At 42.5% G+C, this 22,518-nt stretch overlaps 2 protein-coding genes and 1 long non-coding RNA gene across 8 annotated transcripts in view; 2 read left to right on the top strand and 1 right to left on the bottom strand.

The window, feature by feature from the left end:
• Positions 1-5,409: 5,409 nt before the first annotated feature.
• LOC134422793 (uncharacterized) lies at positions 5,410-6,037 on the bottom strand. The gene is made up of 2 exons (XR_010028942.1): positions 5,818-6,037; positions 5,410-5,739 (listed from the first exon to the last, which is right to left on the bottom strand). It is a non-coding gene; the product is annotated as an uncharacterized LOC134422793 (long non-coding RNA).
• A 238-nt stretch (positions 6,038-6,275) lies between these two features.
• Positions 6,276-21,177, top strand: SAMD13 (sterile alpha motif domain containing 13). 5 transcript variants are annotated; one of them, XR_010029008.1, is made up of 6 exons: positions 6,276-6,360; positions 7,713-7,793; positions 11,745-11,856; positions 16,685-17,106; positions 18,040-18,141; positions 20,797-21,177. XR_010029008.1 is itself a non-coding variant. In XM_063165815.1 (4 exons), the coding sequence occupies exons 2-4, from the start codon at positions 7,741-7,743 to the stop codon at positions 16,826-16,828; spliced, it is 309 nt and encodes a 102-aa protein (XP_063021885.1). In that variant the 5' UTR covers positions 6,276-6,360; positions 7,713-7,740; the 3' UTR covers positions 16,829-17,842. The 5 variants fall into 5 exon arrangements, 1 of the variants encoding a protein (XP_063021885.1); XR_010029009.1 differs by having other exon boundaries at positions 18,040-18,271; XR_010029007.1 differs by lacking the exon at positions 20,797-21,177 and having other exon boundaries at positions 18,040-18,565.
• DNASE2B (deoxyribonuclease 2 beta) overlaps positions 11,745-22,518 on the top strand; it is a 44,845-nt gene continuing 34,071 nt past the window's right edge. The window contains exon 1 of one of the 2 annotated variants that reach the window (XM_063165814.1): positions 11,745-11,856. The gene's annotated coding sequence lies outside the window, so the exon portion shown is untranslated. Of the gene's footprint in view, positions 11,857-18,037; positions 18,142-22,518 lie in introns of those variants that run through there. The other variant, XM_063165807.1, reaches the window with a different exon arrangement.

Raw genomic sequence — 22,518 nt, 5'->3', positions numbered from 1 at the left:
TTACATGGACTATATAAAAATTTCACTAAAAATCCCTGATTGATAGTTCCTATTACCATTTGAAGCTAGAAGTAGAGGTGTCTGTACTCATAGCCCACAATTACATTTCTATTTTATGTGCAATTAAAATTTCAGAAATATACTGTTTTAACCAAAGATGGTCACCAATAAAAATTGGAAAGTGTTCCTATGATTATTTATTAAGTAAATAGTATTTATAGTAGTTGGATATAAAATTTTGTGTTGGATGGTAATCAAATTTAGGTATATCTCTACTAATTATGTTTACAGGCAAAATAACAACTGTTTATATTTTTCTGAATTATGTGATCACCAGAGCAGTTGGAGAACAAGTTACAGCAAATGTGCTCTTGAGAGCACCTGTGATCAGAGCATCATCAACCAATTTAAGAGCTGAGTAAGTTTTTAAACGATCAGTTTAACTGTTACAATCTTAATGCAGAACTGTTGAATGTCATGTCTGCTCATATTCAGATGCATCTGGGTTTGGTTTATATCAGAGGAGAGAGTAGAGGGGGAAACAGGGTCATCCAATGTGTGACTGGAACATTTGCCCCCTGTAACAGAGCTTCCTTTCTTGCAGTCTGTTTTGGCCACCACTGTCCTACCAAAGCACTGTGTGCGTGCTTTGAGCTTGCACATTGATGCACAAATCATAGGGATGCCATTCCTTCTGCTCTGCTCACAGTTCAGCGCCTGAGAGCACCCAGAGCACCTGTACGTCCCCCAAAGAGAAGCAGTGAGTGAGACCCTTCCCTGGCTCTGGGGTGCTTTCCCAGGGCTGAGGAGCAGCATCCTGCAAGGCGGAGCAAAGAATGAAAGTTACACCCAAATAACAACGTGGAGAGAAAATGCCAGTATTTGCTGAGACATGGTTGCTTTACAAATCTTAAAAATCTGAATATTTCTGACAGTCAGTTCTTCACTCCCAGGAGAAGGGCTTCCCAGCAAAGTGGGGGGAAAAAACTAGCACTCATTTTTCAATGTATTGTTTGAAATATAGTTGAAATTTCTGCTTGAGTTTTGTTGACACATTTCTGTCTGTAACTGTTTTTCTGAGTGCATCACCATGTTGTGCTCTTTCATTTTCCTCACTTCCTGCAACCAAGTGCTACATTATAGATTTCCTAGAGAGGTAGTAGCTATTTCACTGAGATGGGTGAGCCATGTTTATAGAAAATGTTTTTATCAGGCTGGATTCCTTTTAACACTACTGGTATTTCAAATGAATACTTTTTATAAGCTTCTTGCTACATTATTACAAGCTGGGCAAATATGTGGCAGGTATTACTGCCAGTATGGGCACAATGAGCTGTGTTTTATACAGTGGTTTTTTAATATGAAGTATAAGCTTTAAAATAACAAAAGTTTAAGTCTAGACAGAAGCTTTATTAAATATGAGCAACTACTACAATAAGGAGTTGCACAACAAAATAAGTAGGGCAGGAAATTCTCAGTGAAGTGTATATAATTCAGGTGCAGGAAGATTTAGTTAAGCAATTCAGTCTTGGAAAAAAGAGGAAGTAAAAGCATAAAGGTGTCACTGGCCTTGCATTCTAGTTAGCTACTGTACACATTCATTTTTAGGCTGTATGAAGAGGGTGCAACTTCAGTCATCTTACTGGAGATTCATATGATTATGAGAAAAAGGTCAGGTAATGCATACCTTAGGATACTAAAGCAAAGGTTTCAGGGGCTCCCCAGCAGGACAGAAGCCAGATTTTTGCCCCCTGCCTGGTCAGTGAGTCTGAGCAGAGCTGCTCTCCCCAGCCTGCAGCCAGGAGCTGTCACTGATCCAGCCTGGCAGCCAGGAGATGTCACAGGAGGTTGTGCACATCTACAGACCCTGTTCTTTACCTTGTGGGAGAGCACCCTGGGAACTGCAGGGAGGGTAAGTTCAGGCCCACTGCCTGCTGTGCTCTGATTTGGTGTTTAACACACACAGTAACATAACTGCCTCCAAAATGAATGCCAGCTGGTACCAAGTCACTGCTGCATTCTGGCCTGGGGTTTTCTGCCTCCCTTCCCTCCTCACTTGCTTAACACCATTGTGATCTTTAGGCTTTTGTCTAGGCTTTATGCAGAACTTCAGAGCAACATGACAATACCCAGCCATGCAGAACACATTGGCTGGCCAGAAGGGAACTGTGAAGAAGACACAGCTTGGTTTCTGGAGGACCTTCCTGGCCAAGACATGAATTGAAGAGAGGCACTTCATTGCTGGAGTCCATGGGCTGGGAACTGTCTCTCATTCCTCTGTGGAGTGCTGAAGTAGGGAAGGGACGGCAGGACAACAGGTAGTAAGTTGTTGATACGGTGGAGAAAGGTAAGTGGCAAAATTCAATTCAAGCAAACTAGAAATACTATGGACAGGGATGGAAAATACCTTAAGTGAAGAAGGAGAGTTTTCTGAGACTAAAGTGCTGAAAAGCTGCAACTGGACAAGTAAGAGGGATTTTTCCTCTTTCTGGGTAGATAGGAGTTGCCAGGAACTGTGGAGAATATCCTTAGTTACTTATCAGTGCAAGGATGCCTCAAATCATCAGTACCATATAGGTGTGATAAAAATGTAGTGTGGGATAAGGGGCCATTCAGAGCAGACTGGAAGGGGAGAAGGTACTGCCAAAACCCTACTGCAGCCCAGGGTGCAGCTCTAAATGTCCTCTCCTGGAAGGTGAATGTACAAAAAGAAGAAAGGGGAACAAGATCAGAAAATGCAGACCACAAAAGGGCTGTGGTCACTCAGATGTTTGAGTCTATATAAGAATGTTAATATCAGAGAAACAGAGAAATCAAATATTGCACTTAAGAATATTAAACTAAAGATTATTACTAGAAGAACAAACAAGTATAAACTGTTTCTATATTTTTTAAGTTATAGATTAAAATTTCTTAATCCCCTGCAAAGAGGAGCTGGACAGAGCCTTTCTGGAGGGCAGAGTGGGCTGAGATTCCCCATGAGAAGCCCCAAGCCAGCACTGGGTGTGAATGTGCTTGTGTGAGGTGGTTGTGATGCCAGGAGATCAAAGCCCATGGCCTGGACGGTCCCTTTCCAGTCTTGTATTGCTAGGAGGGAAATGATGCAAAAGGGATTTTTAGACTGTTGTTAGTAATTGACTGGACATAACTATACATTTATTCAGTTTGCTGGGCAGCCTGGCGTTTTACACCCATGCCACTTCCACACTCATGACAAAAGTCACTTAGAAACAGCATGTGCCCCCATTGGACTCCCATGCTGCCAGTCCTGAGCATTATATGGACTTGATGATTTTTTGACCGCCAGCCACATCTGGATGAAATCTCTTTGGTTTACTTTCTTCCTCACAATGAGCAGCAGGAACCACAAACGATCGCGGCCAGCCCCGAAATGTCTCCCTGAGAACCCAGAGGAGCAGCAGGCACCTTCCACGCCGCGGTTCGGGTACCGGCGGCACCAGCAGCTCCCAGAGCCGGGGCCGTGAGGGGAAGGCGCGGCCCCCGTGGGACTACAACTCCCAGCAGCCCCCGCGGCGCCGGCGCACGCGGCCTGCCTGGCGTCTGCCGCTGAGGGCGCAGGGCTTCCCTCGGGGCCCGAGGGGTCTGAAACATTCGGTCGTTGTTGGCAAAGAAATACGTGTTTTACACGGGGCTAGATTCATTCGACTCTGCATAATGCCGCCTTATTGAGAGGGGTTTCCCCTCAATTTCCTGTGTTAGTTTCTCACTCAGCTTCCCCAATGGTTTTTTTGCCCAGGGCACTGAAAAGAAGGTTCCAAGGGCTTTATTTAGCTCTGGGAAGCTGAAATTCAGTACTCTCTGCACAGCTAGCAGGGTGCTGTGCTCTCCCTTTGCCACATGTGCCGTGCATTTTGTCTTCTACTCTTTAACTGCTAGGGATAAAACAAAAGGATAGGAAGGATTCCAGTAGGAAACTGACATTTTTCAGTACCCAGAAAACCCTGGTATCCAATACCTGCACTGACCTTTGTGTGTTTCCCCTCATGTGATAGCAGAAGTTCAGACACACACAGAGGACAGACCCCTTGACTTGGATCTGCCAGCCCTGGTCTCACTTGGTTCCCTGCATGGCTTGGAAACTTTTTCTTTTTGGCCATAAGCGGGATGCAAATAGTCAAACAAAAGGCTAATTCACTTCTCTGCTTTATCTCCCTCCAGACATGATTTCATTATAATTAAATTACCTTACCCCAATGAATGAAAATACAGGCCACAGATCATATTCCACACGGAATTTTTCCACAACCCATTTTCTTAAAATTCCTCTCTTTTCTGTTCAAGGTCCTCTAGAAGGAATGCATGCACTGTGTGAGCCTCACTTCAAATACTCAAAGGATTAACTGAAGAACATGATGAAAGGGAGAGTGTGAGTAAAATAGCTCGTTTATATTTGTATCCTCAAATGTCAGTTCATTACCAAAGTTAGAAACCAGCTGATGCAGAAAACTCATTATGGCTTCATTTAGAATGTTTATTTCTTTAGAGACAGAAAAGAATTGCCTTGCTTGGCTAACTTGTCCAACACAAATATGCCACGTTTTACAGTGCACTTTGGGATGGGAAGTAAAGAGGATTTTGTTTAGGGCACCATACTCTTAATCCTCTATTTATTTTGTTTATCTGCATTTATTTAAATCCCAAAGCAGTGAGAACTGTTACTGCCCTCTGTTCTCAATGCTTCTGTCGATATTTGAGTGCCATTACTTGCAAAGCTCCTGCAAGCTCTGGTTATTTATCTGACAACACATAAGTAAGACAAAATGAAGTGGTTTGGGAAGTCATGTTTGCAGTCCTTTGCCCAAAAGTCCACTTTGCTGGTAATTTTAGTGCTTGTAAGTGTGCCCAGTTAGCAGTTAAGGTGACCTGGATCTCCATGCAGTCTGGGTGCAGTAAGCTTTGTCTGGGAGTGAGATGGATGCAAAGTGCCTGGGACAGTCCCAGGTGCCCACTCTAGTGGCTGAGCAAGCTCTGTCTGTGCCAGCTGGGCACTCGTGTCAGAGCCCTGCAGAAATCAGGCCAAAGTCACCAGTAGGTTCTGTGCAAATCCCCAGGTAATTTGTAATGTCCCCCTTGCCTTCCAGCAAAGAGCAGGTGTGTAATTTGAGTGCCTTGACTTGGAAGGAAATTTTTCAAGTAAAACATCCCACCAGTTTGAAGTAACCCAGCCTGTTATGGATAATCAAAAGGTCACAGCACCTGATTAGTGGCTGGGATGCAGCCCTGGCTACAAAGCCCATGTGTGGGAACAGGGTGTGTTGATAGTTCTTGCTTGATTTCCCTTGCACTGACAGTGCATCTAGGTAATGCCTACCTGCCACTAGAAAACATCACCAAGCAAGGAAATACTTAAGAGAAAAAATTAGTGTAAAAAGAAAAAAAGAAGTACTGTTGCCAGAAAAACGCGACAACTTTTGTATTAAATTCTGTGGGTGATTGTATTAAACTCTGTGACAATTTTATTGCCAGTGGGACACTTAGTAATTTGTAAGTTCTTTGAGTTGATTCTTTCTGTACATGGTCTCCTTGTGAAATGAAGTCTGAAGTTCAGACGAGTAGGATCTGCAGACTCAGTGCCTCCATCTCCTCTTTCCCCAGTGCCGGCGGTGGCACGGTGGGGGTGACTCGGTGGTGCTGTCCTGGGTCGCTCCTCTTTCCCATCACCCCGAGCCTGCAGTTGCAGGAGTTCCACAGAAAACCAAGTGTCTGCTACTCACAAACCTGTTGACGAAGTCATTCTAGGAATGAATTTTTGTAATTTTATTAATCTGCCAACATCTGGCGACTCCTACTTCGTACCTTGTATAAAATGTCTTCGGCTTGGTACTGCATCCTTCATCAACTAGGGATGTGTTTCCTTTCCGTTACCTGTAATACCCTGCTTGTTAGGAGGAGCAGAAATGTCCACAAGGAGGCCCCAAGAACCTCAAGTCAAGAACCGAGCTCCGATCGCTGCTCTCCGGCCGTGTGCCGCCGGCAGGTCCGTGCCCGCCCATACCGGCCCCGGCGCTGCCCGCGGCTCCCCAGCAGGTAAGCGCTGCGGGGTGAGCCGCTCGGCGGAGGCGCCGCTCCGGGCCGTGCCGTGCCGTGCCGTGCCGTCCCCAGCCCGCCGGCCCCGGGTGCCCTCCCCGCCGGGCGGGCGTCCCGCGGCGCGGCGCCTTTAACGCGGCGGCCATGACGCGGGCGGTCCGTGTGTGGCGGGCGCGTCACGGGGCCGGGCGGGGCCGCTCCCGGTGTCACTCGGAGCCGCCGCGGAGCGCCCGCTGCCGCCGGGGGGCGGGGGCCGCGGGCTCCGCCGCTCCGCAGCAGCCGGTAGCCATGCGCCGGTTTAGTTGCTCGTAGGTAGGTTTTTCTGCCTTGCTTCCCTCGCCCCCAGCCAGGAGTGACAATGTGGTGCAGTGCGAGCGGGTGCCCGGGAGATGCTGAACGCGTGTGGCAGCCCCGGCGCAGCCGCGGGAAGCGGAGCCCCGGGAGCCCCCGCCGGCCGGGCCCGCGGCTCCGCGGGAGTGCCCGCCCCGAGCCCGGGGGCTGCGGGCCGTGCGCGGGGCGTTCCGCAGGTAGGCTGGTGCGGGTGTCGTCTGCAGTCACCTCAGGTGAACCGAGAAGTGCTTTCAGGGAATTCGTGGAGTTGTTTGGTCAGCGGTGCAGGAAGAAGCATCTTTTCGATTAGTTTGTTACTGTGTTCTTGGTGCTTTACGCGCTTCTACGTGTATAATAAAGGGTCGTCTTCTTTTTTTCCCCTTTTTTTCCTTTTTTTTTCCCCCCACAGCAATATTAATTGCTATTCTCTATTTTTGCAAAGTTTTAGCTGAAGAGCATGATTTCCCTATTCCGTATCCCAGAGCTTTGAGACATTTCACTGGCATCCATTAATGCTACAGCAAGAACATCCTGAGTCCTTGGTCCGTTCTCTGGTGCCTTCTGAAATAGAAATGGCTTACTTGAGGACAGAAAGGAAAGGCTTGGGTTATTTCTGCATGTTCCGTGGAGTGATGGAAAAAGCTGTGTGGTGCAAGTACTCCAGCGTGCTGCAAGGAAGGAAACAAACTGGATTTTCTCCTGTGCCCTTCATGTGCTCCTTTCCTTTTTGGAGTTCAGTGTAGCATACCTATAGAAGAAGCTGCTCTAGTGCAGGAAGGGAGGTCTTACGATTTAGGCCTCAGGAGTTTGAGGCTCAATTAGTAACTCTGCTTACCAGCTTTATTTGCACAATGGGCATAAGTGACATGCTCATCTGTATCCAAGTCCATATTTGTAAAACAAGGCTATGGATTTCCAAATCTTTCTAAAGATCCTCCATCTGTTTGGATCCTCTGTATCACAGGATGACTGAAGACCCATCAAGCTCTTGATACACAGCTATATATTGCACATCAATCTCCATGTATTTGAATACATACAGTTTGATCAAAATTTTAACACTTGTGAAAAGGATTAAATGTAGTATTACCTTCCTTGATTTTCAGGCAAGAATTATTTCTTGTGTTTGAAGCACAGATCAACTTTCTTTTCTAGTTCATTAGCTACTATCAGCTTTGCCAGGCTTCCAGGGAAATCAGTCTTTGACAGCACTGTTGCTCTCAAGTAGAAACATGCATGTGTCCCTGTAGAATGCTTGTTTCTGTTACGTTACGCTGCACTGGTCTTACTTCCAGTTATTAAACATGGCTTTTTTTTTCCTCCCTATCAATCAGTTGCTGAAGTAAAACTTCTATCCTCCCCATGCTAACTGTTGACATGGAAAACAAGGAAAATGGCTCTCTGGATGTCAAAAAGTAAGTGTTTCTTTTACATAAACAGCACATGGATTTTGAATGTAGTTTTCCTTTGAACTAATGTGGTTGGCCATCTCCATCTTTGCACATTTCAAATCCTCCCTGTTCTTAATGACTTCTGTTGTATTTCAGCTTTGAAATCGAAGAGTCCAGGGCACTGAGCTGATTAAAAGTGATATGTGGTAGGACTGTATAGCAATGAAGAGATGTAGAAGATAGTAACTTAAGTCAGGAGTATGTTTTTTCTTTTCCTCTCAGCCAGACACTAAAGCAAGTGGTAGCACTGTAGCCAATACTGTGTCTCTGCTCACCTGTCTGTCAGTGGCTTTTGCAGAACCAGTGCCTAATAGGAGATGTGTCCTGTGTGGAAGTTACCTCTCTGTGCCCTTCTCTGCTGACAGCTCACCTGTCTGGGGCTGAGGAGTAGCAGGATATCACTGAGGTGTCAGTTTCCTTCTGAAACAGATACTTTAGTTGCTGGGGTTTTATTTCAGACCTAGAGCAGGAATAAGGCAGAGACATGGTGTTCATTGCTCTACAGCTTTCTTTTGTGTGGTAAACTACAAGCTAAGGCATAGATGTTTTTTGTAAGCATTTATTTAAGATCAGAAATCCTTTAATTAGGACTAGAAATTCTGAATGACATTATGGACTGAGAAGTGACATTCTGTGTGGAAAAATCTGGCCTTGCTGCTTTAGGATTACAGAAGCCATGGTGAGAGAGATGTACACATATGTGTATATATTAAAGGAAAAAAAGACCATAAGGAAAGATACTAGAGTAAGCTCTTAGTCTGTTCTGTCAAGCTGCAACACTTTGTGCAGCTGCACCTCATTATTCTCTTTCAGATCTCTCTTACATAAGCTGTCCAAGAAAACGTGACAATGCGTAGGCTACCAGGCATTAGAGTAAGGTAAATCATAATGGTCACTTCAGGCTACTGATAAAACACCTGATTATCAAAAGCATCAAAAGATCTGATGGCAGCCATTAAAATCAGCATCCTCCCCCTTCACTTGAGATGCTGGCTACACCACACCAACATAAAGAGCATTTTCCTATTCAGTGACTATGAATAATTATCGTGTGTCCCTTAGAAACCACCTTCCCTTTGGCAGGCTGGTTTCTACAATGAGCCCTCTGGGGTGGGAGGAGAAAGGAGACAGTCAAAGCAGAGACAGTTTATGTTTAATCATTTTCCCCAAGGCTTGGGTAATAAAGACTCAACCACTGATTGCTAAGTTGGCCTTTTAGAGTGGATGGAAATTGTATTTAAACTGTGGGGCTGTGGTTTCTAGATGGATGTATGCTGTATGTATGTGGGCATATCTACAAAGGAAGTATTTGACACTTTCTTGAAATGCCTATAAATAAGCTGGATAAAATCTGTTTGTTCTCAGCTATATCCTTTCAGACCTTGCTGCTTCTGCCACATGATGGCAATAAAGGCACAGGGACAGTGGTGAAAAACAGACAAGCCTATTTTTTATTCATTGTTAGTGCATCTAGTAGCTTCAAAGCCTAAAATGCCAGTCCTTGTAAGATTTTAAAGCATCCAGGATGTGAGGCATAAGCCAGTGTATGGCTAAGCCATGGATGTTATATATTCCCTTGTCTTGACTGAAGAATAGAGCCATATCAGCAGCAGTGTGAGGAGGAGACTGACAAAGTCTGCAAGCAGAATGAGCCTCTGTGTGGGTAGATGGGTTAAAATCCAGCCAGCCTCCAGCACTCTGCCACATGCCTTCCAGTCTTCTGCAGCTGTAGCTGTGGAATTTGGCTCCACTTGAGGTCCAGCATGATGCTGTTCCTTGAGGCAGGAACTTGCAATTAATTCCTGTGATTGGTTAATGGCTGAGGAAGAGTCCCTGAAGTCACTGCAGTTGAGCCTTGGATGGGGCTGGACCCAGACCAAGCTGCAGCTCCCTAGTGATAAAAGAGAAGCTGCAAGAAAAACTGGAGCACTTGGGCTGAGATAGAAAATTGTGGAAGGAGGGTTTGGAGCCATATTTAATTTGAAATTAAAGTGTTTGGAGAAGTAAGTTAATTCCAGTTAGGTGATATTTTTACAGACTGAACCTTTTATTTGCTGTTTAGGAAGGGTTAAATTCAATTTGTTTGGTTTTTTAACTGAGTGGTTCACATTTAGTTTATTTTTTTTTTAGTAGAAAATGAGTAATTGAAAGTGACAGTCCGTGTCTTAAGGAAAATGCAAAGATTTAAATATAATTCCTCTAATGCTGCTTTTATAAATACATACAGATTTTGTGTGGCAGTTTTCACATTTTACTTCTTAAGCCTCAGAATGTGCACAACACCAAAAAATCTTATTTGAAAGGCATTCTTTGATTAAAAAAAAAAAAAAAAAAGCATGAAAAAAGTGCCGCTCTAATAAGGCCATATAGTCTCATTTTCAATTTTGCTGAGTATTGCTTTCTGTGTAATCACAATCAGTGAAGCAATTCATGAAGTAAGTCATCATGTGATGAGCAAAAGTAAGAAACTGTTCCTCATTGATCAGAGATCTGTGATAAATGAAAGAAACTGCTTTTAGAAGGCCCAATGTAACACAGGCTGCAGATGGTCCCTGTGGTCAGATTTTGTTGCCATATTGACAGACACATTTCAAGAGTTTGGGGACTTGCAAAAATCATTGTTTCCATGAGTCCTCCTTCCCAGGACTCAGATAGTTGTAGGAATAAGAATGTTATAGAAATGGTGATGGGAGGCACTCTATGTATGGATTGCATCTGGCTGCTTTGAAAAATGGTCTGCCCTTGATTCACCCAGTTATTTTGCTGAAAAACAGACAAGTCTTGGCAAGGCAGAGATACTGACAGTTGGAAAAGAAAAAATTGAAGGACAGAACAAAAATATTGTCAGGAGAGTATAATCTGTGTTTCTTTTCCAGCTGGTGCTGTTGAAATCAAAGTCCTGCCTCTAAGCTTCAGACAAGAAAATGGACAGGATTCTGACACCTGCCCTAATCTGTACATTTTCAATATTGCTTCATTAGCATTATGGTTCAGCAAGTATAATGATGGGAATATTTGGCATGAACTTCAGGACTTCTGGTTGAGGAAACATGTTAAAGAAGCTCTCTCTTTGATGTCTTGCTCTTCATCCTCATAAATTGCAGTAGAACAGGAAGTCAAGCTTACAATGTGTTGTTTTTTTTTTTACCAAAAATTTTCAGATACACCGTTATCTTTGTGACAGGGTGATTGTAGTTTGAGGAAAAGAAATGCAGGATAAAGATAATAATATGAATGTTTTGTAGAAAACAATTGCCTGAGGTTAATCACAGAAGGAATTAATTCTGATTGTGTTTAACAGATGTTTTCTCAGATGCACAGCTATTTAAAAAGTCCATAGATTTGTCCAAAGATGAGTCTAACAACAGTTTTGGGAAATTTTCTATATTGAGAATTAGTTCAATCATTTGGTGCCTTTTTTTTTGTTTTGGTTGGGAAGTTCTGTTTGTTATTTTGCAAGGTAATGATGCCTAGCAGTAATTTCTACCCATGTTACAAGGACAGTCTCATCTGTGTAAATAATCCACATGTAATTCTTTAAGTACTTGGTGTAGCTGAAAGCAAGCTGCAGGCTTGAAAGGCAGGAGTTTGGTACCCCAGGTATGGCAGTTCTCATTCTCCAACAGCAAAGACAGCACACTTGTATGAAGATCCTAACTGATTGCCTTTGGCTGATGTGAAGATTCATATACTTTCTTCTTTTCTGAAAGGAGAGGGGTCTCAGTTTTCCCCAGCATCAGGTGGAATGTGAAAGAACAGGATACACTGTTCTGTATTGGAGTGGGGGAGATGTATCAAAAAACACTTTTCCTGCAGAAGCAAGGAAGGAGGGGGACAGACATGAGGCGTGCACAAAGCAGCAGCAGATGTTCTGCACACCTTTAGTGATTACTTGTCTGCATTTGCACTTTGCAGTTCACTAGAGAATGGGAGACCTCTGGATCCTGCTGACTGGGCTGTTACTGATGTTGTGAATTATTTCAGAACAGCTGGATTTGAAGAACAAGCCAGTGCTTTTCAGGAGCAGGTAAATCTCTTAGCAAACACCTTTTGACTGCCACCAGTTTCTCACATTGCAAATTTTTGCTGTGAGCCTGGTTATATACTGTAAAATGGGAGAGAAAATCCCACATTAATAGTGGGATTTGAGTCTGTTATTGGGTGACAATGCATGGGACTGTGATCTCTGAGTAATATAATAATCTCTCTTGTTCTGCAAGCTGTGGATAATGAGTTGGAGTTTGTTTAAGATAGGATTCAGAAAGGTGAGAAATCTAAATAAATTTTCTGGCTTGAACTCAGTCTCCCTATACAACCCACTCAGTTTCACTGTCTTGTTATTTAAAATGTGAATGGTGTTTAAAATGTGAATTCCCTTCTTTCTTAGTGTATTGTGTAATTACACTCATGAGTATTTATAAAACCTGGGGCTTCTAAGCAACAATGTGAGTGTGAAGGCATAGGGTGACAAAGGGGCTGCTGTGTTGCCCTGAACTTTGGCAGTACAAGTGAATATGGAAAGGACAGATTGGCACTAAGTTGGCAGAGGAGCAGCATTTTTGTAGGACTCAGTCTGAGAAAAAGTTGGGTCTTTGTTTCTGGGCCCTGTAACTGCTGATACTAATGGGAGGCTCCTTTTGGTAGATTAGGTCAGAGCTTAAACAGTCAGGTGGCCCAGTGGGACTCACCTGCCAGCAGCTGGGGCTGTGTGCTAGTGGGGCAGGCTTGGGAAGTCAGCTTGCTTGGCCTACAGCCCACCTGTTCCATAGAGAAGTAACTTACATCAGACTGGCAGTGCAGCACCTCCCCAGATAAGTCTGTAGGCTTGTGTGTGACTACCAGCAAATTAGTCACCCACACTTGTAATTAGTTATCAAAATAGATGGCTCGACCTTCCAAGGTACTGAGCTGGTGCAAGTTACTGGCAGCTTTGCAGGGAGACTGTCCATTTCATTGTCCATGAAATAACATCGTGCTTGGTCAGGGTAATGTTGCTGACCTTCAGCACCACGTCAGTGAAATCCAGTCTGAATGTAACTGATGCATATAACAAAGTATCTAAATTCAGTTCTTTGTTCTTGAGGGTGAAAAGCCTGGTGGTGTTGGGTGATTCTCTTACAGGTTGCAGAGAAGGTTCTTTCTGCAGCTGCTGCTAATTTTTCAGAATTTGAAGATGAGTGAACAGGCTAAAAAGGAAAATGTTTGAGTGTGTCCGGTCCTTAATTCCAGCATCCATGTCAAAAAGCCCTGGAAATGTGGCTTAAAAACTACACAGGCAAAGTAATTGTGGTCTCTGCAAGTCTTTTCCTTATACTGACAGATACCTCTGGCTTCCATCAAATATCTTGACCTCTTTGCCTCACAGCTGGCAATTATTGTCAATAATATTGAAATAATTACTACTGATTTTGCAGCAGAAAGGTGAGGCTGATTTCTGAGTTTTGGCAAATCAGCCTGCAACAGCAGCCTTGTAGGTTTTATTAGTATTTTGCAATGGGGATAAGTGGTTTCAGTAGGGTAACTGAGGACTCTGCTGGGACAGCCATGCGCAGAAATGTGGCTGTGATTCCACTGCCAACTTCACCTTATGCTAAAACCTTGGAAAGAGAGGCTGACAGCTGCCACCAGAATGTGGCCAGGAGCTGAGGGATGGGTAATTGCAGCAGAAGTCATTGCCACTTCCTTCTTCCTCTCCATTAGCAGCATGAGGAGCAGCAAGTGCCTGGTTCTACGTGCCAGGTTTGCCAGCCTGTTCCCTGTCTGCATCAAGAACAGCCCCATAAACAAAGAGGATTTTTAACTTCTTATCAGTGGTGCTGTTCAGTTTCTTCTACACTATCTGCTACCACTAACTTGACCTGTGTTCTTACAGTAATTTTGTCAGGATCTCCCAGGTATGGCAGTGCAGACAGATTGATTTTGAACCCTTAGCCATCCTCTGTCTGTAGAGCACCAGGCATGCAGCTGCAATTCTGGCCATCTCTATTTTCCTCTGTCATTTGCAGTTGCCTGGGCCCCAGAAACCCAGTTTCATTTGAGCTACTGCCCTGAATATGTACTGGAAGAGGAATGAGATTGTAAGCAGTAAAGGAAAGTATTCAGTTTCACCTACAACACTGGGAAATTGTTTTCCACTGAACTGCTTCAGTATGGGTAGCACAATGGTTTCCTTAGAAAATATCCTTAGCCCAGAATGTAATCATGACATCTTTTATTACACTGAGCTTTTACACAGCAATAACTGGGTCCACACTTTCCTTTGATGAATCTGAATACATCTGGACTCACCTGAAACAAGTGTCTCAAAAGATCTTTAAGACCTGAATTTTTTGTACAATACTTCAAGGATAATTAGGAGACATTTTATGGGGCTGCAGAATGTTTTATTAACCTCTATTGTAAGTGCTGGTAGGAAGTGATGCTTGTATGATGATTATCTGTTATTCCTTCTTGGAGTTCCACTGATGTCAGCAAATCAAGAGCTCGCTGATGAAAACAGATTCAGCTGAAGGATGTTGCCCAATAACAAAAATCCATAACATCAGCAAGCAAATCAGACAAGCCAAGAAGTTGAGGACACAGGATACCTGAAGAGGGAGGAGTAGCAGTTGCAGGACGAGGGTGTGGACACTTCCAGAAAAATCTCAGCCTGCCAATTTGTGGCTGAGATTTCTGTAGCAGCCCTGGAAGCACAGGGGACTGTGGCTCACTCCAAGACTGAAGCTGTTTATAAGGTCTCAAGATGTGCTTGTGCTCTGACCTTTGTTATGGCCCATGTGGCTTCTTGAGCATTGTGTTGTGATAGCCAGACACGCCCAGGTGACCCAGTGCTGGTTTGCTAGCCTCACTGCAATGCCTTACCAGAAGGGAAACTGGGGTTTGACATCAGCTGGGGTCCACTGCTGCTTTCTGGCAGAGCCACAGTAGGGAGAAGCATGTGAGTGTGCTGGCTTACTGTAAAACTTTGCATTTCTCAGTCACTTAGAAGGGATGGTGGGGGGACTTGAAGCTTAAGCAGTCCCCTGGTTATTTGTTGAAGACAGTGTGATATTGGTGTTAAGGTCATCCTGGCACCTGGGTAATTACTGGTAGCTTGAGTTGTGCAGAGAAGTTTCTCTGCAATCAACATTTAAAGACATACTGAGAGCTAGCATTGAAATTGCATCCTGAAAAAAAATCCAGAAGATAGAGAAGTAGCAGAGAAGAGATCAGAGAAGTCACCAGAGCATACGAAATCTTACCTGGTGCAAAAAAAGGGTGTGACAATTCTGCAGGATCAGGTAAATGTGGAAAACTTAAAGGAAGTGAAAAAGGTAAAGCTTACAATTCACACAGAGATATAAAACGCTTGAACTCTGAATATGTAATCACTCCTTCCTACACAGATGTGTTTAAAGAATCAGTTTCCTATTCAGTGGAAGTCTTGGTAGTTACCAGCATTTCTATAAAACACAGGGAACCCTGTGGAAGAAGAAGGGAAAGGAATAGATGCTTTTTTCCTATTCTTGGAGTTTCTCCTATTCCAGGTACTGGATTTACTCCATTTGGATCCTACCAAGCTGGAGGCTGTTCTTCCTCCATAGCATCGTTGAACAGCAGCAGAAAAGGCAACTTCAGATCGGTCATAGCAATGAGCAAAACACTCACTGGTGTCAAAATTCCCACAGAAAGAATTGTGACGAATGGAAAAGAGAGGATAGAAACTGGTTTTTTCCATTAACATTCTCAACAGTAATTGGAAAGAGGCACCTGCTATAATTGGGTAAAAAGTTATTGGAAACTTTTTTTCTTTTAGAGTTACTGTTACTTTATGCTCCCCTGAGGGATTAGTAGTTGTATACATCTTGGGGATATTTTTTAAAAATGCCACTTTCAGCTGATCTTTGACTGTGTTGTGGTTTGTCCATGTATTTTGTATTTATAAAATTTATTAAATTTTAAGAGAGATCCATCTTGACAAATTCCTGTTGAGCTCTAATAGAAGTCTTCTTTTCATCTTGCATTGTAATCAAGGATTGGATCTCTGATATTTCCAAGATAATAGAAGGGAGTGAAGAGATGTGGATTCTTTCTCTTCCATTTTGAGTTTAAAAATGATTTAGAGGGAGTTTTCAAGCATATGTCAACGTTTTAAGATGGAAAACAAAAATCCAAAGCCTACAGGATTTCTAACCTAAACAGGTCTGAAAGGAAAAAAAAAATCCCACCATATCTGTGATTTACAAGAGGTATTTTAAGTAGGAAAGTGTCGGGGCTGTTGAAACTTAAGATGACAAGTTGCTGCTTTTCTCATTTTCCCTTAAAAGTAGAGGAAGAGAAGTTTTCTCAGTGTGTCAAGCTCTAGTTAAGCCCTTCCAAAATTTCTGATTGCAAGAGTCTTTTCCTTTTTCCCCCCCACAGGATGCATGGGAAGGTTGGCCTTTTAAAGAAGGCACCTGAAGTTATTAGCAGATATTCACTAGTTTAAACTTGCATATTGCTGTCAATAGTAATTCTTCTGAAATGCACTTCATAAGCTGCATTCTTAGGAGTATCCTTCCCTAAATGGCTGATAATTAGGCATTCTTCACTTGTACCTATCAATTAGAAAAAGGTTTACAAGGAGGGAATTTTGAAATTAGGCTCATTTGGATTTTGTGCTTGACTGAATAGTATTTATGCCTTAGTCAGCACAGGTGAGCACTTGAAAAACAGACAGCAAGCAGAATTCAGCAGCTGTGAACATGGTTTCAGGAAAATCAAGGCTACTGTTTTCCTCACTGATCCTCTATAGTAGTATTCCATTTGTTGCATGACTGTTCTCCTCTATTAGATTTGTATATTTGTCTTTATCAACTCTTTAATTCTTCTTATAGGAAATTGATGGCAAATCATTACTGTTGATGACAAGAAATGATGTACTGACTGGACTTTCATTAAAACTGGGGCCTGCGCTGAAAATCTATGAATATCACGTAAAACCTCTACAGACACAACATCTAAAGAACAACTCTTTATAGCTAATTGTCTAATTGGGGTCATGCTGTGCCTCAAGGGAAAAATAAGCAATTTGGTTTCATGTGATGGAACTTTGTAAAGAGAGAATATATCTATTAAGAGTTTAAACCAAATTAGAATATATATCCTATTGGATAGAGCTGGCAATATACTATATGCTGAGTCTGAACTGAGAGAGGTGGTGTGTATTTTTTACATAGTACATAATGATTTTCTCTTTTAGGAAGTGTCAATGAGCATGTTGAGATAGCTACATCACTGTATCCAGAACAAAAGGGAGGTATGTCATTCTCATTTTTGAGCCAGACATGTTCTTGATTTCATTAATTAAGATACCAAAAAATTAAACAAAAAGAACCCCAACGTTTACATGCATCTTTAGAGAGAGGAACCAATTAAAGTAGGTTTTGGTTTACACTAAAGACCTACTAAAATTATTACTGCTTATAATTTCAGGATGGGACTGACACTTGCCAAGTCACCCTTTTTTGCAGAGGGTCCTATTTTGACCTTATTAAGGTTTACTTGTGGTATGCTGCAATGTTTAAAGCTGTACATAGAACTAACATAACTCCTTCGATAGCAGAAGGTGTTGCTGACAGGTGAAACTGAGTTGTGTATTTTTTGCTGTCCTTTAAATTTTCAGCTTTTCACCTGTTTTTAATAGTAGTCCTATGTAAAATATAGTTGGTTTTTAAAGGTTTGTGTTGCTTTGCAAACAAAAAAGCTTCATTTTATTCCTTTTTTAATTTATGATTGTTTTCTAACATTATGCAGAAATTTGTAAAAAGTAAAATTCTGCACATTTTTAATATTGTCTGTCTTTGGTGTTGTAATGATTGATTTTTTTTTTAATGCTTTACTTAACACTTTGAATACTTGTTTTAAGAACTGAAAGAAGCTGTCTTGTCACCATACATCTCTGTTAAAAGAGAGTCATGTTCAATCTGTTTGTACTGGTTCCCTATTTGATAGGTTGCTTGCTATATCCCAATAAAACATTGCTTATGTTTGGATTCAGTTTACTTTACAGATCTTTTACTTTCTCTGTTGTGTTATACTGGAGCTCCTTTCCTCCATTTTCCTATTAAAAAGGTATCAAAATCTACTTACTATTCTATGTTCTTGTGATTACTTGCAACACTACCTACCATAATATTTAAAGATTTAATTATTTTTGTTCTTTCTTCTCTGGTATCACATACTGCTGAAGGAGAAGCCCTGGCCACAGTTCACCAATAACATCTGTGTTTCCCTTACCCGTGTCTGGAGCTGTCAGTGCTGTGGAGCTGCTGTGCTGGCCCTGGTACACAGGGTGGGTCCATTTACCCCAGAATGTCTGGAGACACCCAAGGATGCTGCTAAACCCTGTCTGGGCTCACCATCATCTCTGGCCCAGAGAGCTTTGCCATGAGCCCTGAAATGGGGAATGTGGGCTTGCACTGGTAATGCTGAGCAGAGGAACAAGGAGGGAGGAATTAAGCATGAGAGTGTGGTGAAAGTGGGGACAAGATTCAGGGAGAGGAAGGAGAAACTCCTGCAGTTTTCTGCCTGGGTAGTGGCCCTGTCTTCACTTTGACTTGGCCAAGTGTGAGGTGGCTGTTCATGCTTGTGGCTAAAGGGAGAGAGGGGAGAGAAGGGACAAAGCCATGCTAATACCTATGCCATAGGTGAAGCTCATGGTATATGATGTGTAACATAAATATATACAGCAGCATGCTTTCTTGGATTCTTCCTAACCTTTACATGGTACAGTGTATTTATTTGGAATTTGAGACAATAGGACAGACAATTAATCATTTCTTTGACTGTCCCTTGTACTGACCTTACTTCAGGCATTGGTCTGTTAGCAGCAGGTTTGTAAGTCATGGTCTGAATTCTGTTTATGATTTTATTTATAGTTTGTCATGTCCAGAGATACCTGCTGGGAGTAGAGCTCTGCTGGAAGACTAGATTCAAATACAGATCATCAACCCTGCCTTGGGGAATTTTGAGCTATAGTCTGTATCTGGCTAATTTTGGATTGCAATTTAAAAAGTATACATGAAACTCCTAAATATTTTAATATAGAATTAGGTGTGTTTATGAAAAGGATCATGAAAGTAGCCTGGACATGCTAACCAGCACTGTATGTGTAGAATTATTTTGGATGAGAATACATGGTGCTGTGTTATGGAAGGATTAATCGAATATTCTTTTTTTTCTCCATTTGCATGTTTGGTATGGGATTTACATTTTGTGGTCCTATGGAAGACAGAATTTGAAGTAAAATGTACTTATTCCAAGAGGCAGTAAAAATCTCCACTGTGCAGACATGAGAGTGCATTTGATGACTACTGAACAAAGTTATTTCTTTTAGTATGTTTAATGAGCAAATGAATTGCAGTCAGAAACATCCAGATTTTATTTCCCCTTTGCTCAGCACCACTGAGTCATACAAGTAAAGGCATAACAGAAATCTCATTGCAAGTGCAAAAAGGAATTTGGAAAATATTGGTCAAAACTGTGACAATTTTTTTACTGTCTCTGATTTTTATTGTAGTTTCCTACTGTTCTCTGAGCTTTCTAATGCTGCTCTTCTCTTTGTGCAGTTGACTGTTCTGGTTTTGTCTCTTACATTCTCTTTGCCATTTCTGGGAGAACAAAAAAATCTTTCTAAGACACTGAAGGGTTTAAAAGAGGAAGTCAAAGCCAGATTATTTTTAGCTACCATTCCTCTTGCAGAAAACACAGCTGCTGTTGAGATGAGGAAGCAACTGATAGGCATTACTGGATACCATGTCAGTACTGCAGCTCTGAGTTGCAGAGCTATGCAGGAATCCAATTTAAATCCTGCCCTTATATGTGCCTGCAGCTGGGAGAGTCCCTCTTCCTTAAAAGCCCTGCCTGTGCCCTGGTGATGGTTAAGCTGCCAGCCTCTGGCTGCTCAGCTGATCCAGGGGTGAGTGTGATGAAGGTCATGGCTTTCACACTGAATCACACTTTAGAGAGTGCCCTTCTCCTGGAGGCAGCTTTAAGGAATAAAGCAGCACTGAGCTCCCCTGCCCTGCTGTTGGTCAGCACAAGAAGTGTCATGCTGCAGCCAAGGTCTTCCCTGTCCTTCCTCTCTCCTAATATCAGAAGTGCTTATCATTCAGAGTCTTTCATACACTTTTAAAACTATTTCAGAGCATTACAATTTGTCTGTTCTGGTATGATGGATGTGAAATATATAGGAATTGTTCATCAGCTCTGGTCACTTTTCCTCTAAAGCTGTGGATACACAACATAGTACGTTCTCTTTGCATCCGAACAGAGCCAAGTAGCACACATAAAGCATGTGTAAGGCACCTGTCAGCAAAGTATGGGATGTGTGGCAGTACCTGTCCACCAGGACCACTTTCTCAGCCCAGAAAAAATGGTTCTGACTGCTTGCTGCTGTCTCCCATGCCTACATGTTATTGGTCACAGTTTGTTCTGATGTGCTGCACTTGTTCATGTTGTAGAAGATTCTTTGCCCATATAATTATAAGACAAGATTCAACAGCTGTAACAAGGGGGGGAGGCTCCCATGCATCACTCCTGGTTAGAAATGACCCTGGCAAAATGTCTCATTAGGCTGTCAATGTTAGGCATTAATTGCTAAATGAACTCTTCCTTCTTCTCCCTGCTTTTTCTAGCATGTTCAAATTCTGCCAAATCCTTTCACTCTTCCTCTTTTAAAAAATCAGCATTTAATTGATCTTTTGTCTTCAGCAATCCTCTTTCCAGTGTCACACACTTAAGTTACAGTGACAGTTATTTTAAAATCAGAGGGTCTTATTTTTTGTGAGTCTGACACTGGCTGCAAATTTATTTCTCATTTTTAAAATGGCAATATTGTACAACATTTAAAGGCTGAGTCTGGGTAGGACCAGAAAAATATTACCTTACTTTGTCTTCATTCTGGTTTTCTACTTCCAAGTCAGAACAGCAGTTCCTTCTCTTCCAGGAATGGCTTTTGGCCCAAAAGTCGTGTGGGAAATGAAATGATTGTGAATGTGCATGATGGAGGGTGTAACAATCACTGGCTCATAAGCAGCAGGGTGAGTGGAGCACTGCAGAGGAGGGTCTGCTTTACTCTCTCCTTCGCCTTGGGCAATTTACACAGGCAATGGATTGGCTTCTTCATCAAATGAGAGGACTTGGTGCATGGAGATGTGATCCAGGAGATCTCAGCCATGTCCCATTCCATCACCTCTGTGTTGCTCAGTTTGGACAGCAGTTTGCCCAGGGGAAGTGCTGAAGACAGTGGCTGTCATTAGCCCTCTGGCAGGGGCAGTCTCCATTGGAAGAATGGGCAGACTGATTTAATAAATAACTTTCATTCCTATTGGGAAAGTCTGTCTTCTTTTTGATAGTGTAACAAGGTCATTAAATTACTTTTTGCTTAGCCCCTATAATTAGGGAGTTGATTCAGTGATGTTCATTTGGATCTTCAATGTGTGTTCAATTCCCAGAATAACATTGGTCTGTAGTTGCTATAAATTTGGGAAATGCAACTTCAGGCACCTGGAGAGGCCAAGGGGAGCACCTTGAAGACTGTAAGTGGTTGTTGGTCTCCATGTGAGGCTTTCATTGCTGCTGAAGGCTGCTGGTGAGTACTGGAGACCAGTGTTGTATTTATATGCTGCTCTTGTGAGCATCCTTGCTGAAGGAGCAGTCAGCAGTTACAACTGCTCTATTATCAGCTGATCTGCTGATAAGGCAGCAGCACATGTCTTGGCATTGGCAGACTTGCATTCATCTCAGGATGTTCTCTTCCCTTTTTTGGATGATTGCTATAATCCAGCTGCCCCTCTATAGAGTGCACTCTTTGGTACTTACTATATTGAGGATGCCTCTGATTTTAGCAGCTAAATTTTATCAGACAAGGGAGGGAAAGCTTATCATTTGCACTGATCTTTTGGATTCAAGAGGAACATTGCTTTGTCTTGTCTTAGTGGATTGGGGAAGGAGGAAGGAAGTCAAAGTAAGGAACTTGTGGGTGAGTTTGTTCACAAGGTGGTGGCCAAACTGTGGGGAGAGAAATGTGGAAATGGGTGTGTGCCTGGGTGCAGCAACCCTGTTTCACAAGGACACTCTTCAAATTCCCTCCTCCCTTCTGCATAAATAACCCACCCCAGTTTGCCTGGGCCTTCCTGCCTGGAAATATGTGTGTCTAGAGGATTTGAAAACATTGCAGGAGTATAAGGTCATGAAAACTTGAACGCTTGTCTTTTTCAGTTAGATGTAATGTAGAAATTCATTCCTAATGCCACACTTGAGGCAGAAGCCCTCCACAGTACTCAGGCACTCTGAATTTCTGTTGTACTTCCCTCTGAATCAAAGGTTGCTCTACCCCCTCGTTTATCTAATTTTGAATCCCTCCAGTATTGTTTGGGCTGGTTTTTTGTTTTAGCAACAACTAACCCCAGATCATCATTTTTTCTGATGTGATTAACATAGATGAGTCCTACATACATCAGCTGATCTAGTAGGTGTCATTTATACTCATGTTGTATACACATACGTGTGTGTGTGCATGCACTCAGGTACTTGTGTGTGTCCTTCTCAGGCTGCTATGAATGGTGAAGCTCTCAAAAAACATTTTATATTGTAGCTGACATGTGAGCTGATATTTTTGATCCAGTAACTGGAAACATTTCATATGTTTCCTTTCTAGATACAGCTG

This window comes from Melospiza melodia, chromosome 11 (assembly GCF_035770615.1).
Source record: "Melospiza melodia melodia isolate bMelMel2 chromosome 11, bMelMel2.pri, whole genome shotgun sequence".
NCBI lineage: Eukaryota > Metazoa > Chordata > Aves > Passeriformes > Passerellidae > Melospiza > Melospiza melodia.
The sequence above is the reverse complement of the archived record's forward strand: the minus strand, read 5'-3'. Positions and strand labels throughout refer to the sequence as shown.

What these genes read in the sequence shown, in the direction of transcription:
- SAMD13 (XM_063165815.1), top strand. Translation starts at nt 7,741, where the DNA reads ATGCTAACTGTTGACATGGAAAACAAGGAAAATGGCTCTCTGGATGTC. An exon ending in GGCTCTCTGGATGTCAAAAA is followed by an intron (nt 7,794 to 11,744) that starts GTAAGTGTTTCT and finishes TGCACTTTGCAG; the next exon opens with TTCACTAGAGAATGGGAGAC. An exon ending in CCAGTGCTTTTCAGGAGCAG is followed by an intron (nt 11,857 to 16,684) that starts GTAAATCTCTTA and finishes TTCTTCTTATAG; the next exon opens with GAAATTGATGGCAAATCATT.